Here is a 15,979-nt window from a genome sequence, read left to right as displayed (position 1 = left end):
ATCTTTAATCTCTAGCTAAAAGAATTAAAAGTTCTTGCCTTTTGTGTACAAAATGACCTGTGGTATTTGATAAGTGAAAATGTCTAAATGCAAAGGTTGTTGGCACTGCCCTTTTACTTTATATTTAGTAAACAATTATCAATGTCACAAATTTATAATATTATAAGTTTATTTTTAAAAGCCCCTTAGTCTATTAAAACGAGTCAAATGTAACCCTTTATTTTTTTTTTCTACTGGAGTGTGTATGATACAAAAGGGTCAAATTTATCACGTTTTTCATTAATTTTTCTTACTTAAGAACATCTACTCAAGTACACTAAAATAATCCTTAATGCAACGACATAACTATCAAATTGAAGGTAATAGACTAATGAACGCGTTTCAAATGCTTATGGAGCTTCATAACCAAATTCAAATTCGAGATAGGCGAGTGGAGAGAAGATATTAAGTTCAAGAGAAAAATTGGATATAACTTGAGTCACGTGATTAGCTAGATGATCTAACAGTTTTACAAAAGTACAAGCACAACTCTAGTTGTTTTTATTTTTAAGAAAAAGCATATTGTAATCATAATTTGTTAACACGTAGAGCTAAAAAGCTAGAAAAATATGAAGAAAAAAAAAAGAGTAAAAAGAGAAGATATGGCTTAAACCTTTTTAATCAAGCTGTAATAGGCAGTCCAATCCAATCCTATTCTCATATTGCGACTTGGTTTTATGATCGAGGTCAAAACCTTAATTTCATCATCCTTCGCTTAAAAAACGAGTGACCTCATTTCGTTTAAAAGAAAGAAAAAAAAAGAAAAAAAAAAGAGAGAAATGGCGTCACTCTCACTCTAAGCATCTCCTAAAACCCTACCATCCGTATAGAGCACGCAAAACCCCTGGCAAAATTCCAGTGCCATGGATTTGCAGCACAACGACTTCGATCGCATTCTTTTCTTCGAACACGCCCGCAAGATCTCCGAAGCCACCTACATTAAGAACCCTCTCGATGCCGATGTTCGTATATATCTCTATCTTCCTAATTTGTCACTCCCCTTTTTCTTTTTTTTCAATCTTTTCTAAGCTAATAAATTTGCTATCTTTCGAGTTTTATTTTTATTTTTAAAGAAGTTGAATTTTGATCTGGGTTTTTTGTATTTTGTAATTTGCAGAACTTGACGAGGTGGGCTGGAGCTCTGCTGGAGCTTTCCCAGTTTCAGAATGTTTTGGAATCAAAGAAGATGACTCAAGGTGCTATCTTTAAATTTCCCCAATATATCTGTGTTTATTTTGGGTTTAATTATTTTAGATGTTGGAATTCTCCATGTATTTATCTGGTAGCCTTGAAAATTTGAAATTTGGGACTTTTTCATATGGTTATTTGAGAGTTTGGAATTTGCAAATGCGGGTTTGTGTTTGTTTGCCCAGATGCTATTTCGAAGCTGGAGGAGGCACTGAAGATTAATCCTAGGAAACATGATGCTCTGTGGTGCCTGGGAAATGCTCAAACTGCTCGCGGATTTTTTACTCCGGACCAGAAAGAGGCAAGGGTTTATTTCCAAAAGGCGTCTCAGTGTTTCCAGAAGGCTCTCGATGAGGTACTTCCCCTGAAAAATCTCAAAACATACCGCATTGTTTTCAACTTTCGATGTGCAGTAAGTATCTTTTCTTCTTTTTACAGGAGCCGGGAAATGATCTGTATCGGAAGTCTTTGGAAGTGGCTGCTAAGGTGCACTGCTTTCTAACCTGATCTCTTGACAATGCTTGGTTTTGTTGTTGAAATCGTGTGTTGGCATCCATTTTGCGGTAGCAAGACGTGCATAGAAATTTCAAATTGTATCGTGTTTAATGTAGCGTCGGTTGGTTTTGTTGAGATGTCAGTTGTTCTTGATTACAATATTTCTAGAACTGTATTCTCTTATACTCTTTTATGTGCTCTACTAGTTTATGTTATGCATGTTAGACCTAAATTGCAAAGTTACTAATTACTGTGTTTATAGGCCCCGCAACTGCACTTGGATCTACACAAGCATGGTTTGGGTCAACTGGGGATGGAGGCTGCTGCTGGAGCAGGAACTGGACCTTCTACTTCAATTGGTGGAAAGGTACTTTTTTCGTCTCACAGTTCCTTTTTCCGATACCTTTGTTCTTTTATGTTCGTGTTTTCCTTGCCAAAAGTTATTACGTTTTGCCAGTTTAATTTCTTATGCATGCTTCTGTTGAGTTATCGAATTTGAACTTATGGTCCAAAACGAATGTTATTACGAAAAATAGGTCCCGGACTCTTAAATTTTGAACATTAGGCAATGAGACAGATGATGCAGTACTATTTCATCAGTGCAAGTAAAACAAGTTTCACTTGAAACAACATCACTTGGTATCCAACATTTGGGATTTATTTTCATCCATCTAGTATCTTGATATTTTTACATGTTCAATGATTTACAGCGGAGTCCTAGTATCTTTTATGATGGTTGCTTTTTATTTCTACTTGATCTGTCGACGGTTTGTTACTTTGTCTTCCTCCCCTTGCTCTGCAGACTACAAAGAAAAACAAGAACAGCGATCTCAAGTATGACATATTTGGTTGGATAATCCTTGGTGTCGGAATTTTTGCTTGGCTCAGATATGCGAAGTCCCATATGCCTCCTCCTCCGCTTCCGCAGTGAGCATAGCAGTAACTGGTCATAACTTTTGGTACTCCGGAAGGCAGTTTGGAGATCAAGTAAACTTTTACAGTAGCGATGACAACGTGACTGATATAATAGATTAACGATGTTGAATATTTTATCGAGTGAGATATAAATGATGATTTTGCAGCTAGTTTTTGTGGATGTTGGTTTGTGTTTGCAGATTCAATTCCTTGGTTTCAAATGCCGATCATGACTAAGTTTTTATGTCTTATTGTGATCGTGTATTCTCCTGAGCTCTGAATGTCAATTGGTTGTGTATGTGATGTTGTTGTTTTGGCTCTTAATACGAATTTTTTATTCCTAGCGGCCGGGATAACGCGATTAATTAAGCTAAAGTACTACATTAAGCTCATCTTAATCTGAAAATTAGTTAATTAAGCCCAAAGTCTGGGGTTGGATGTATACTTTGGGAGGTTAAACTCATAAGTTTTCCTTTTTCTAAGCTATGGAGTAATTTTCCAATATGGCAGTCACGCCTAGATTACGATCATTAATGACTACTAGAAGAGATAAAAGTCCGTTCGGACAAACAAAATAGCTTATAACTCGTTTGATAGATAAATTTTAAAAGTGTTTTTGAATCATATTAGCTCATTCAACAAGCATTTTAATTTTTCACAGAGAATGGCAAATCAAACGAATCCAATAATATGTGAATTAGTAACACCACATTAGAGGCTTGCATAAACGGATAAAGAGACTAAAGTGAAGACTTCAAAAAAAAACTAAGAATAAAGGAAAACTAATAAAAATGGCTTAAAAACTTTGAGTTTTAACGAAAGTGAAAAAATAAAAAATAAAGTAAATAGTATCATGATTGACTTTTTAGTATAAAAATATGATTTTTCGTTAAAGTAAGCCGTTCTTGAAGCTTTTAGTTAAAGTTTCTGAGAAAAACTCAGCAGAGCAGCCCACTAGCCCACTACGCATTGAGGCGAGTCGTCATCAGGTTGTCCACGTGCTATGCCACTGAGACGACGGCGTTTTCCTCTTGTGAACCTGGAAGTTTCTATACGGCGGCTGATTGTACGTAACCATTGGCGGACGTTTTCCGACCGTCGTTTCGGTGCGAGAGAAGCTCCAAAATTTGAGATAATGGCCGCGTACTGTTACGGTTGCCAGACGAAAGTGTATAACGGCGGCCACCTAGCTTCCTCCTCCAGCTTCCCGCGGTCTTCGGCGGCGCCTGCAACTTTCGGCCGCGTATACTTCGACTCTCCGAAACCCCGCCGTTTCCAAGTCTTAGCTCTCTCCGTTAAGCGCAGCCCCAAGCGCCTCAAATACGCCGCTCCTCGCTTCACCAAGGTCCTCTCTCTCTCTCTCTCTGTTGAAATGTAAATTAAACAAAACTTTGGGGTGAATTTGCGAAGATTATGAAATTGATTGAGTGATGATATGATCAGGAGGATGAGATGCTTTACGTTGAAGTTGATCCGTCGCAATCGGGAGCTGACAGCTGGAAATTGGAACCAGTTGTTGATCTTCTGAAACAAGGAGCTGTTGGTGTTGTTCCTACTGATACTGTGTAAGTTTGTAAATTTAGCATAGTTCGAATGCCCGCGGTTTAAATTAGATTAGAATATCGCTCGAATTGAAAGAAAAGTTAGTAACTTTTAACAGCAATTGCATTGTAGGTATGCATTAGTCTGTGATTTGAGAAACAACTCGGCAATTGAACGTCTTCGCCGGTAAAACCCTCTCATTTTTTTAGCTCCATTGTTCGAATTCGTTCAAAAGTATCAATTTGTTGTTAAAGATGCAGTCTTTGTTTCGTTGCAGAATCAAGAACATCGACCCTCTAAAGGTTAAGCATCATGGGTTTTATTTTGTTTTTGTTCTTTCGGATTTCGATATTTAGTTTTTAACTAGTGTGTCTTCGTGACTGAGTTGCTGGCGCAGCCCCTTGGCATCTTATGCCACTCCTTCCACGACATTGATACATATACGACAGGGTTTCCCCGCGGTGATGGCCAAGGTCACGCAAATTTGTTCCGATATGTTAAGCAATGCATACCCGGCCCTGTAAGTTTCTTCTTTGCTTCTCTTACAATCATTGTTGCCTGTAACTGTAGGAACTAGGAACAAATTTTGGACAATGTTACATTGTAAAGCATATGATATTTGTGGTCCAGTATTTTCCTCAAATTTGCCCTATGACAGAGCTTTTCATGTAACAGTATACTTTCATCTTAACTGCAACCAAACAACTACCTAAAAATTGTATAAGGTATGGGATGGCAGATGCCAAATACAAATCAAGGAAAGATGTGGGTGTTCGTATGCCTGATGATCCCATATGTCAAGCGATTCTGGAGAAGATGGGCTCACCATTGATATCCACAAGGTAACTCTAACTTGATTTGAATACGTTTGCATACTTATTCCGTTGTTAGTGAGGGTGATGGTTCGAAATAGATATGATTTATACCTACTTTTCATTAATGATTTGAATACACTGTAAGAAGATGAGAAGCTCTTTGCATACTTGCATTACAAGCGGCAACAAGAGCTTCTTCTAGAGGTTCTTCTGTTCTACTCCAAATGATGTTATACTGAATTTTTTTCCATGTTGTCAGTGTCAAGTGCCCGAAAGAGAATGAGTGGTTGTTAGATCCAGTCATTATAGCTGATACATATGGACCAGAGGTATGCTTTTGTCACTCTCATGAAGGTTGTTTAGTTTGTATTAATTCTTTCTTATTATAGCCCGTAAATTGCTTGTTCAAATTCATTACAGGGCCTTGATTTTATCGTTGATGGCGGGGTAAGAGTGGCTGAACCATCAACTGTAGTTGACATGAAAGTGATCCCTCCCAAAATCATACGACAAGGAAAGGTATTGGGCCGTCCATTAATTAAGGTTTCAGTATGCATGACTCCTTTCTCCTAATAATATGAACCTAGCACTCCTCGAATGTGATGATGTTGGGTTTTTTCCATGTTACCATCGGTTAACCTTATGTTGTAATGTTGATGCGACTAGAGAGAGCTGTTCATTTGCAATTTTGTAGCCTCTGAAATATTGTTGACTTCTAAAGTAGTGAGACTCAGCATATCTTTGTATGTATGTATGTATGTATGTATTCAGGGACCTAAATTACACTGGATGGTGACAGAAGATGACAATGAATCTGCTCAGTCGTAGGAAAGCTCCTCTCCTCTATCAGTCCGAAGATAATCATTCATCTCGATAAGTCCTTTGGAGAACCTGGATGTGGACATGTCGAATGTTGCACCGGTTTTGCCCACTTTTTCTGCTCAGTCGAGGATTTGGGCTATAAATTTACCTCCATGTGCAAGAGGAAACAAAAGAAATTTGTATGTTCTATATAGTTTTAAGAAGTGCTTCAGTAGAAAGTTTAACAGTGTGAAAGTGAAACCCAAAAGGAGAGCTAAGAGTGCATCCTATGGTCAGCACTAGCTTTCCTTTAGCAATGTGGTTTGTAAGTAGACTGCAGAACCTTTTTCACAGCAACTGCAATGAAAACAATTTGGTTCAAGCTCGATTAGGGCCAGTTTGGAAATGTTTATTTTCTAAAAGTGCTTTTATCAGAAGCATGTGAAATTTTATAACTCATACTTGGTCCTTGGTAGTGCTTTTATAATTCATGAGCATTTTTAAAGTTTCTGCCAAACACTCGAACTTGTTTGGAAGTGCTTTTCTAATGGCTAAAAGCGCTTTTGGTGAAAATATTTTTGAAACCAATATTTAGTAAAAAAAATACAAGTAAATCCTGGAAAAACATTTAAAGTGCTTTCTGGAAGAAGCACATAACTGATATTTCTTGCATAAAGCACTTGAAGTGTTTTTGCGTCTAAAATATTTTCTCAAAACCGCTTTCAGTTATTTTAAAAGCACTTTCAAACTAGTCAATTGTTTTGGTTATCTAAAAGCACTTTTAAATACTTCCAAACAAATGCCTAGTTAGTAGATTTTGACATGTTTCGAATGAAATAACTTCTAGTAAAAAATGGGTGTGAAGAAATCATTGTGTTTCGAAAATGGTTAGACTTGGGACTTTTGAAAAAAATCCACCAAAGTGGAGGCCTCTTACCTCAAAAGCAAAGGGTTGGTTGAGAGTTAGTTAATGTGAACAACATTAAAGGAGCAGTTATGAGACTGTCAAGATGGACACTGGTGTGGTTGCCCTGCCCTTTTCTGCACGTTCCCCTTCAATTTAAAGCTGTGAAATAATCAACACAATTACTCTCTCAACATTTACTTTCCCCTGCAATTAGTACCACACCCTTCTCTTAATTTTTTTCTTTTCCTCCTTCAAGATTTGAGAGCTTTAATGCGATTTACATGGCCGTCCTTGGAGGTGGTTTCCTCATGTTTCCTCAGTATGCCTTTATTGTGCTTAGTTTGCTGTATCTACAAGATGCAGCCGAGTCCACGGTCCCCGTTCGTTTCGACAGAGCTCCGCCGGCACGGTCGAGGTATTCTTCCGCTGTTTTCCGCTACTCTGTCGTCACGCCGGACGGTTCCAATGCATGCAAGCACAATGTGTGTTCCATTTTCTGTCAGGTATGTAGTTCTACGATGTTGCGTTTTCAGTTCGCTTAATTAGTTGGCTAGTTGGCTAGAACATCGTGCGCCTCTGCATTCAAGTTACAATCTCGCTTCCTGTAATTTAGATTAGATTTTATTCGAATACTGCTCAAATAAAATAAAAAAATTAGTCCATTTGTGGTGATTAAATCTGTTTAAGAACAGCTTGATGGCCAAATTTTGAGTCCATGTCCAGCTCGTGCCATTGTATTAAAAAACTTGACCGTTAACTGCCATCACGAATTTCGTCTCAACGTCACAACTCGGGATGGACGGAGAAACTCATCGGCTTATTCTTGGTTCATTGGTGAGTATCTTCCGGCAATGCCAGCCCTGAAATTTGTTTCCTTTTTCTAAATTTTTGAGCAGGAGGACTCTAAGCTGTTTTCGTCGTTTTTATGACAGATACAATACCACCAACTGCAACAATTTTCAGTGAACGGAATTACACAAGTGCTGCAAAAATAGCCATTGATGTCACATTTAGTGAAGCTTGCACCGGAAGGGGCGGCTTCACGTGTTTGAACTCATCAAGCTGTGATGTAAGTGGATTTGTTACTTCTTTTTATCATCCTTGTATGATGTTGTTCAAGAATATTCATAGTATTACCATGGAAAGTGATCGAGAAGGTAAATTTCGTGCTTCAACGATTGTCAAGGGTTAAAATTCGAAAACTTAATTGCGTTTTGTGCTTTTGTAGGTCATAGTAAATGGTCCTGGCCATGTACAAGCATCTTCGTTACGCATGATTAAACCTAGTATCAGTTACAGCCTTGATGTAATTCTCTCCAAGAAAAGTTTATACGGGCGTGTTGCCATCAGAATGGCAGATTGTTTTTGTACAGATCAGGCAGGAAACGGATTTACAAGGACAAATGGTTCCACAATCATCGTTCGCTTTGGTAATACATAAACCAAAAATTTACTTCAATTAGCCGCTTGCTGCATAAGCTTGGGGAGAATGTACTGATCACATTTGTAATGCATGTCTTAGATAGAAGGCCAGTTCTCGCAGATTTGTGGACCTCCGTTCCAGCCTATGAGTTGGCGATTAATGGGGTTCCACGAACTGTCCGTGCTACTAACAAAATGGAGGACATGGAAATATTTTTGGACTTCAGCATTCCCGTTATGAACACAACAGAGCAGGTCCAGAATGCATTGGTTGTAAATTCAGGTATCTTAGTACCTAGTCATGGTAGAAATCAAGGAAACCGCGGGTTTAAATTCCAAGTAAGCAACTATGTCTTTCACATAACTATTTTGGTGAGTATGGTGTGTTAGCATAGCGCATTTATGTTTAAACCTTTCATGTTGTAGCTCAGAAATACATCTACAACTGAAATCATCATGGTTAAATTACGAGCTGGATTTATACTCGGGAGGACAGGCACTCCTGTCACATCGGTTCCCTCGGTTACTTTTCTTTATGGTAATATATTCCACAGCTCAATACGTTCCAAAGATAGTTATGGGAGTACTTTAGTAGCCTTGTGGAGCTAACTATTTACTTTCTTTCAGATTCTGTGGAGACTGGTGTAGGGTTGAGTACTGGTTCTCAAAATTTTACAGAGGACCGCGTCATCAGTGTGGTAGTTGAGTTTACAAAGCCGGTCTTTGGCTTTCAGGCCTCCATGGTAAATGTGTTCGGGGGTAGAATAACAAGGCAGGTGCATATGGTGACTCTAAAACTTCTGATATCATAATACTATTTGTCCAATTAGTAGCTTGCTGCATACACGTATGTTTGATTAAATGTTTCTTTTAATTTTAGGTTTAGGGAACTCTCGAGAGCTCTGTACTCGTTGAAAGTTTTGGCAGCCACGGAGAATGTAGTGTCAGTTGCGATTCCAGCAGGGAAAGTATATGATATATCAGGCAATCCAAACATGGCATCCAACCAACTCGAAGTGAAATACTGTATGTATCATTCTTCGCACATCTTTTTTCCTAGATTTATCCGTGATGGTTCATATATTTTACTCTGTAGCCAGAGACTTGGAGAAAAAACTATATTAAAACAAAAAAACAGACACCTTTTCACATGGCTACTTCCCTGCTTGACCCTCTAAATCTGTGCAGACTCAACCCCTGCAATATCAATCGCATTGCACTCTTTTGTTACTGTGGGTATATTAGCGACATCATTAGCAGCTGCTATTTTCTCCGTTTCTTCTGCAAATCTTGGAGCAGTGGGAACTCTTGCTTCTGAGAGTTCCAACGCCGTTGCTTCTGACTCAATGAACCTTCATGTAAGTAAAGATTTAAACTGTCCAGCAGGTACAATATCCAAGTGGACAGATTTTGATATCTGTAATTTTGCATTTCTTCAGTTATAATATCTGTTTGTTTTTAACATAGGGTATGGTCGGACACCTTCAAGTTTTTGTTCTCTCAGACTGGCTCCCAGTCAATCAGCCAATTGAATATTTGGAGACAACGAAAGGCCTTAGGTGGCTCATACCTCGCCAAAAGCTTCCATGGAAAAGGGACAACTCTTCAGATTGGCCACACCAAGAGAAGCTTGAGACAACGACTTCAACTGAAATTGACATATGTTTTACCAACTCATCTTATATGTGGTATGATATACCAGTGCCAATTGAGGTGTACCCCAAGTCGGGTTGGCTTCATGGACAGTATAGTATGCGTATGCCACCTTATGGACAACCTCTTAATTCGAATGAATACTTCACATATTTCTTGGTGAGTACATATTTCAGCATTCAACATTTATGTTCCTCACTGATGAAAACCACTCGACTGCTAATCATTTATGTTACAGAGAGGAGAGCCGTTGTCTGCTAGCAATGTCATCAAGGGAATGGAGAATTACAGAGGGTAAGCTCCGCGTTTTACCTTTATTTTGGTGCTTTTACACTAAAATCTGAAGACTGGTTGAAAGATTATACAAAACGCGATATCTAACTAAATTGTAACAGGTGGGAAGACTTGCAGATGAACCTTTTTTGGCTTGGCATTGGAGGAGGTAGTTTAGTCGTAATCCACGTGTTGGTATTACTTTTCCTAAGGTGGAGACTAGGGACACCAGTTCACGGAATACTCTTGGTGCCCAGATTCGAGCTCTTTCTTTTGATTCTCATGCTGCCTTGTATCTCTCAGTCCTCTGCGTTTGTTATTAAAGGTAAGCAGCCAATTTTGTTCTCTCAAAACCCAATTGTTTCGATTGCCACTCAAGCGTGTTTTGAACTCAAGACTACTCTAATTTACAGGTGGTACGACAGGGGGAATAATTATTGGGGCTTTATTGCTAGCTATCCCCGCAGCCCTTATCTTATCGGTGTGTCTTTTTCAAATCATTGCAATCTTCTCCAGCAATTTTGTTCAGTACAAGGAAGTCAAGCATGTAGCTGGAAAAGATCCGTGGTATGCAAGGCTCTGGTATTTATTCACAGGGAGACCCAGAGCCGGAAAATGGTTTCATAAGGAAGGGCTTCCTTCATCTTTCCTTCCACGATTTGGGATTCTCTTCATAAGTTTGCAGGGTCCTCCATTGATCATCTCTGCTGATCAAAATGAACCAAACAGCGTATCCAAATGCACTGGAGGTGGCCATAGTGGTAATGGGAGAATGCGAACGGTCAGCTTGGATGAAAGCACAGCAGAAACAACAATTCCTATATCCAAAAGGCTCTTGGGTTGTGCTAGATCCTCCTACATTATTCTCGATCTTTTAAGACGGGTCTGTTTGGGCATCATATCCGGAGCTTACTCATCAACGAAATCAAGCCAAAGCATATTAGCATTGGCCATTACCCTGGTACAGTTCATCTATCTGTTTACCCTGAAACCCTACATCAAGAGGGCAGTCCATCTGGTGGAAAGTGTTTCTCTACTGTGTGAGGTGGGCATATTTTCGCTATTTATCGTTATTAATGGCTCAAATCCTGTTAAATCAAGAAGCTTCGGATTTATAATGCTAGCTCTCCTATTCGTTACCTTCGTTGCCCACATGATAAACGAATGGTATACTTTGGTAAAATCCACACTCAGACTCTCACAGCCTCAAAAAAATTCATTCAAGCTCGGATTGAAGTTTGTCGCTAAGGGTCTTATCCTCCCGTTCCTTCCAAGGAAACAATGGTCAAGACTCATGGCTGCATCCTCTCAGCCTAAAACAGGCCTAGCTCCACTCCTTACAAGAGCACCGCATGCTGACCCTATTAGCGCTATGACTGCAACCGTAGTCCCTGTGCTCAGTCCGGGATCACCTGGCCCTAATGTTGTTCAAATCACAGGTTCCACTAATGTGGAGACGGCCCTCAGCACGCAGACAGCAGCAGAAGCAAAACGGCAAAAGGGTCTTAAACTAGAGCCGAAAAGTGATCTGAAGAAACTGAGGGAGTTGGCAATGGCAAGCTTTTCGGGAGATTCAAATCTTGAGGAAGCCAGTACTCGCTACGGTACTAGGATGCAAACTGCTCGAGCCTCTACTTCTAGAACAAAACAGTAGTATAAAAAGTTACTAGCATCAAATTTTCTGATCTATTAATGTAGCTCCTGTGGTTTACATTCTGATAGACATTTTTATGTTGAATTAGTAGACAATTAACAGAAATAATTAACATATTCGAAACCCGAAAATTTTACTGAAGATTCAACAGAAAATAGTTTCTTCATTACAACAAAACAAGTTCATCAACCTAAGGATTACACCAAAACAAGTTCATCAACGTAACAATTACATCAAAACTTTCGAAATTTTAAGACGAAAACATACAATCAGAGAAGGAAATTAACAGTGGTTTCTTCACTGAGGTGAAAACTATTTACCCAATTCTTGATGTGAAAGGGAAACAGCACAGTAAAACAGTAAAAGGAACTGCAAAGAGCCTCCAAGAAATCTTGCTTCAGTGGTAGTCACCATAATCATGAGGCATACCCTGAGCAACATTGGCAACATACCCATCAGTGAAAACATCTTCAACCGGTTCTTGCTTCACGGCAGGTGCCGTCAGCAGCCTGTTCAGGCCGTGCACGGCCAGCCACCGGTTCAGAAACAAATCTTGAGCCTCCACCGGAACTTCATTAAGCGCGGGAACATCTCCAAACTTGACCACATTGATCATAAACCCTTCTTCAAAAGTGGGCAGCATTGTTCCATCTTCAAGCGCCACCAAATCTTGCCACATAAGCAATCTCGGAAGAGCATGCTGCCGAAATATCAGCGAGTAGTCGGTGCTGTTCCTCTGGTAATCATCAATCGCATCGTCGATGGGAGCGAAAACTGTGAGCCGGGTCTTCCGATTGAACCCCACCAGCTGCGCATCAAGAAATGCGGCGAAGATTGAGTACCCTTTGGACCTCAGCAAATCAGCTACGAAACCGAAAGATTCGGGACCAGGCCGGCGAGGTTCAGCCTCCATCACAGTCGCACTCGGAGCAGGGCTCGGCGGTTGAACACCGGAAACAGAGATCATCAATGGAGGATCTGCCGCCAGTTCTTGAGGGGCGTCGGCGGCCAAGACAGACGAATTGAAAAACTCGTCGATTGCGTAAACGATCACCGACCCATCATCCAGAACGGCGTTAGGATTAATACCCAGATCGTTGATCGACAAATAGCCCTGGAAATTTGGGGAGGCAGTGACGGTGAGGGAGTAATTGGTAAGCAAAGTCGGGATCTTTGTATTGGGGCGGAGGTACTTGAGGGTGTTGACGGAGATTCTTCTCGGGGAGATGTGGTAGAGGAGGAGGGGGAGTGAGGGTTGGCCCAGGCGCATGAAGGCGGCGTCCGGCGGAGCGAAGATGGTGGCAGTGGGGGATTCGAATTCGATGGAGTTGGAGACGAGTTGGAGGGTGAGGGACATGGAGAGGAAGCCGGAGTTCGAGAGAACCTTGGCGGCGTTCAAGAGGGTCACGGAGGTTGCGAGGGCGGAGGAAACGGAGAGCGAAAGGATGGTGAGGAAGATCAGGGGAGTAGCTGCGGAGGTCGCCATTGCAGAGTCGCAAAAACCTTTCGGTTTCGGAATCTTGAGTTTTCACAGAGAGAGAGAGAGAGAGAGAGAGAGAGAGAGTCTGGTTGTTGGAGATTTGAGCAGAGAGGAGATGAAGTGAGTGCTGAAGTATTCAGTTAAAAAGGGGCGGGAAATTTAGAACGGAGGTGGTTAGTTTGTTCAGGTGGTTAGAACTTTGACCGAACAAGAGGAATGGTTTGACTCTTCCTTCTCGAGGCTTCAACCGTCGATGATATAATCGAGTGACTAAACGCACCGTCTTGGAGTTTGTAGTAAATCCGAATTAAAGCCCACCAGCATCTTTGTCCCATGGGGCAAAAGCCCAAAATCAAAACTTGAAAGGAATACGTCAGTTAGGAAACCAAAACGGTAAACCAATTGCAAAATATCAAACAAATACTGGGAAGAATCCAGTACGGGCGATTTATAAGAGCTTGGATTGCGCCAAGATGCTTTCAATTTGGGATTGAGGTGATTAAAAAAAAAGCTTGTATGAAAAAAAACTGGGAGTTTTTTTGTGTTTGGTAAACATTCAGCTTCAGCTTTTTATCACAGTTTTTGGTGAAAAAAAGCCAAAAACAAGAAGCTGCAAAATCCAGCTTTGAAAAATTGATTTTTTTTCACATCTGTTTTACATAAAAGTTTACCAAACACTATAATACTGTTTTTTTTTTCAAAAGCATTTTTACATAAAAGTTTACCAAACATAAAAGTTTACCAAACACTATAATACTGTTTTTTTTTTTCAAAAGCATTTTTACAAAAAAATTTACCAAACACTCTACAGCTTTATTTTACAGCCGCTTATTCTCACAGCACAGCAAAAACAGTTTTATTTCAAATCACAGCAATGCCAAACCAGCTTAGGAAGATAGAAGCGGCGATCGGGTGTGTGAGTAACTAGGTAAGCCGCCAGCCATTCACTGCGGGAAATGTGGTGAGAAGTGATGGAATAAGGTGCAATTCGTTGAAGCCGGTTCTACGTGAGCTCGTCTTTCAAAGATTTTTCTGGAAAGATGACTGTTCGGATCTCCTCCTCCCGAATTGTGGGTTTGGGCAGCGGACATAGAAATTTGATCAAACGGCTACAAACAGGAATCCAGTATAAAAGTTATAATAATTAAAATCGTTGAATCAAATTTCAATGGTCAGGATTCATTAATCCCTAAGATTAGGACAATTGGATCCAGAGATGATCCATGTCCTTTTCCACATAACATTGACAATGACTAACTAGTTCCACGTGGACAACCCTAATATGTTTCTTTCCACGTGGACAACTCAAAATCTCTCTCTACTTCGAGCTAGGTACAAAGGCGGTTAGGTCATCTTCAACCGAAGGCTGGCCAGAGGACTTGTTTTAGCCTTCTGACCCTCCAAGATATTAATATTTTAATGAACAATACATGGCCATATTTGCCTCCATCTCCAATCAAGGGCCATAAGCCTCGTTTTAGCTCAGTCACAAAAAATCGTCTCTAACCGAGAGCCAAAGGATCAAACATAATTTATTATTTAAATTTAAAAACTATAACAACTTAAATTTAAAAATAACAACTTAAATTTAAAAACTACAACTTATATTTAAAAACTACAACTTAAATTTAAAAACTACAAATTAAATTTAAAATCTACATTAACTTAAAATTTTTAAATTCATAAAAACAAAATTTGGCCCAAAATAAAAAAATAAAAAGAATCCAACGGTAACTAGCCGTTGCATTTGAAAATTTGGCCTAGCATTTCTGACGAATATAACCGACAGGAATATATTAAATATAAATATATTCCTGTTGGCTATATCCCACCTAAATACTCAAATTTCTGGCCTAGTCCGGGGTTGGCTGGCTGAATTGGGCCAGCCGGTTAGCCTTTTCAGATTCCGTGGGGCCCACGAGCCCTCTGACCTTCCACTAAAAATGTCGGATTTCATTAGTTTTTCCAGTAAGAAAAACCCAGTAAAAAAATGAGTTTCGAATTCTTGAAATCCGATTCAACTAAACAAACACGCCTGTGTTTACATTACTATCAAATACAACGCCGGAAGAATTATTTTAGACGTCCCCGACGTGACCAACTTACGCATAACTTCGAAACAGATACTAGAATACAGAGTTGCAACAAGTAGAACAGTGTCAGTGGCAATACCGGAAACATTTTAGTTTTCGTTAAACACCGACTGAGGGCTTTAGTTCAATAAGTGATTTCTTAGTTCTCTCCACAGCTGCCTGTAGGGTGGGAAGGGATGCTGCATAGGAGATTCGTATGCACGTATCATCTCCAAACGCATCTCCTGGTACTAGTGCAACCTGAGGTGAACTATATGCCATATTACACTGGGATTAGCTGTGTGTCAAACTGCAAAAACAAAAACATATATGCATATGTGCATATATATTGACCTCTAAAAGCTTATTCAAGTAATTAGGGATGTCCAAATATAAACCTCCAATGTAGGTGAAATCATATTATCCCTGATTTCTTTCAACGACCTCTTTCCTACAACAATGATAACAATTATTCGTCCATCACCTTAACTTGGGTTGGAACTTGGAAACAAGAACCCTGTCCCACGAGTAATAAACTGTAAAGACTTTGGACATTTTTCAGCACAATGTCCATAATGATCAGTGGTTTTTTCAGATAAAAGAACTTTTATTGACTATACCACCCCTGAAACAGAGAAAAAGAAATTGTTGGGCTGGAAGTTGAAAAGAAAGTCCCGATGACAAGAATTATTACCATAGCAGCGATGAGCACCCACAATGTCA

At 39.8% G+C, this 15,979-nt stretch overlaps 4 protein-coding genes across 4 annotated transcripts; 3 read left to right on the top strand and 1 right to left on the bottom strand.

Annotated features, from left to right (window-relative positions):
• Positions 1-789: 789 nt before the first annotated feature.
• LOC126583136 (mitochondrial import receptor subunit TOM20-like) lies at positions 790-2,803 on the top strand. Its single transcript, XM_050247431.1, has 6 exons — positions 790-1,001; positions 1,157-1,235; positions 1,413-1,582; positions 1,666-1,713; positions 1,985-2,089; positions 2,525-2,803. The coding sequence occupies exons 1-6, from the start codon at positions 903-905 to the stop codon at positions 2,651-2,653; spliced, it is 630 nt and encodes a 209-aa protein (XP_050103388.1). The 5' UTR covers positions 790-902; the 3' UTR covers positions 2,654-2,803.
• A 775-nt stretch (positions 2,804-3,578) lies between these two features.
• LOC126583135 (uncharacterized) lies at positions 3,579-6,177 on the top strand. The gene is made up of 9 exons (XM_050247430.1): positions 3,579-3,982; positions 4,081-4,202; positions 4,312-4,365; positions 4,457-4,481; positions 4,577-4,699; positions 4,855-5,021; positions 5,254-5,323; positions 5,415-5,513; positions 5,766-6,177. Exons 1-9 carry the CDS (start codon positions 3,641-3,643, stop codon positions 5,820-5,822), a joined length of 1,059 nt encoding a protein of 352 aa, XP_050103387.1. The 5' UTR covers positions 3,579-3,640; the 3' UTR covers positions 5,823-6,177.
• A 660-nt stretch (positions 6,178-6,837) lies between these two features.
• Positions 6,838-11,835, top strand: LOC126583901 (uncharacterized). The gene is made up of 13 exons (XM_050248443.1): positions 6,838-7,205; positions 7,395-7,536; positions 7,635-7,771; positions 7,931-8,132; positions 8,225-8,463; positions 8,551-8,662; positions 8,752-8,896; positions 9,005-9,150; positions 9,313-9,482; positions 9,592-9,936; positions 10,016-10,071; positions 10,173-10,375; positions 10,464-11,835. The coding sequence occupies exons 1-13, from the start codon at positions 6,984-6,986 to the stop codon at positions 11,702-11,704; spliced, it is 3,360 nt and encodes a 1,119-aa protein (XP_050104400.1). The 5' UTR covers positions 6,838-6,983; the 3' UTR covers positions 11,705-11,835.
• Positions 11,819-13,588, bottom strand: LOC126583903 (putative fasciclin-like arabinogalactan protein 20). Its single transcript, XM_050248445.1, has 2 exons — positions 11,926-13,588; positions 11,819-11,894 (listed from the first exon to the last, which is right to left on the bottom strand). The coding sequence occupies exon 1, from the start codon at positions 13,188-13,190 to the stop codon at positions 12,102-12,104; it is 1,089 nt and encodes a 362-aa protein (XP_050104402.1). The 5' UTR covers positions 13,191-13,588; the 3' UTR covers positions 11,819-11,894; positions 11,926-12,101.
• Positions 13,589-15,979: the final 2,391 nt, after the last annotated feature.

This window comes from Malus sylvestris, chromosome 9 (genome assembly GCF_916048215.2).
Source record: "Malus sylvestris chromosome 9, drMalSylv7.2, whole genome shotgun sequence".
NCBI classification, from domain to species: Eukaryota; Viridiplantae; Streptophyta; class Magnoliopsida; order Rosales; family Rosaceae; genus Malus; species Malus sylvestris.
This window is presented reverse-complemented; position numbering and strand designations above follow the sequence as displayed.

Bases quoted from the DNA above. Each gene is read 5' to 3' on its own strand.
- LOC126583136 (XM_050247431.1), top strand. From the start codon at position 903: ATGGATTTGCAGCACAACGACTTCGATCGCATTCTTTTCTTCGAACAC. The intron at 1,236-1,412 runs GTGCTATCTTTA...TTGTTTGCCCAG, and splicing joins ATCAAAGAAGATGACTCAAG to ATGCTATTTCGAAGCTGGAG. The intron at 2,090-2,524 runs GTACTTTTTTCG...CTTGCTCTGCAG, and splicing joins CTACTTCAATTGGTGGAAAG to ACTACAAAGAAAAACAAGAA.
- LOC126583901 (XM_050248443.1), top strand. From the start codon at position 6,984: ATGGCCGTCCTTGGAGGTGGTTTCCTCATGTTTCCTCAGTATGCCTTT. The intron at 7,206-7,394 runs GTATGTAGTTCT...GTTTAAGAACAG, and splicing joins TGTGTTCCATTTTCTGTCAG to CTTGATGGCCAAATTTTGAG. The intron at 7,772-7,930 runs GTAAGTGGATTT...GTGCTTTTGTAG, and splicing joins TGAACTCATCAAGCTGTGAT to GTCATAGTAAATGGTCCTGG.
- LOC126583135 (XM_050247430.1), top strand. From the start codon at position 3,641: ATGCCACTGAGACGACGGCGTTTTCCTCTTGTGAACCTGGAAGTTTCT. The intron at 4,203-4,311 runs GTAAGTTTGTAA...ATTGCATTGTAG, and splicing joins GTTGTTCCTACTGATACTGT to GTATGCATTAGTCTGTGATT. The intron at 4,366-4,456 runs GTAAAACCCTCT...GTTTCGTTGCAG, and splicing joins GCAATTGAACGTCTTCGCCG to AATCAAGAACATCGACCCTC.
- LOC126583903 (XM_050248445.1), bottom strand. From the start codon at position 13,190: ATGGCGACCTCCGCAGCTACTCCCCTGATCTTCCTCACCATCCTTTCG.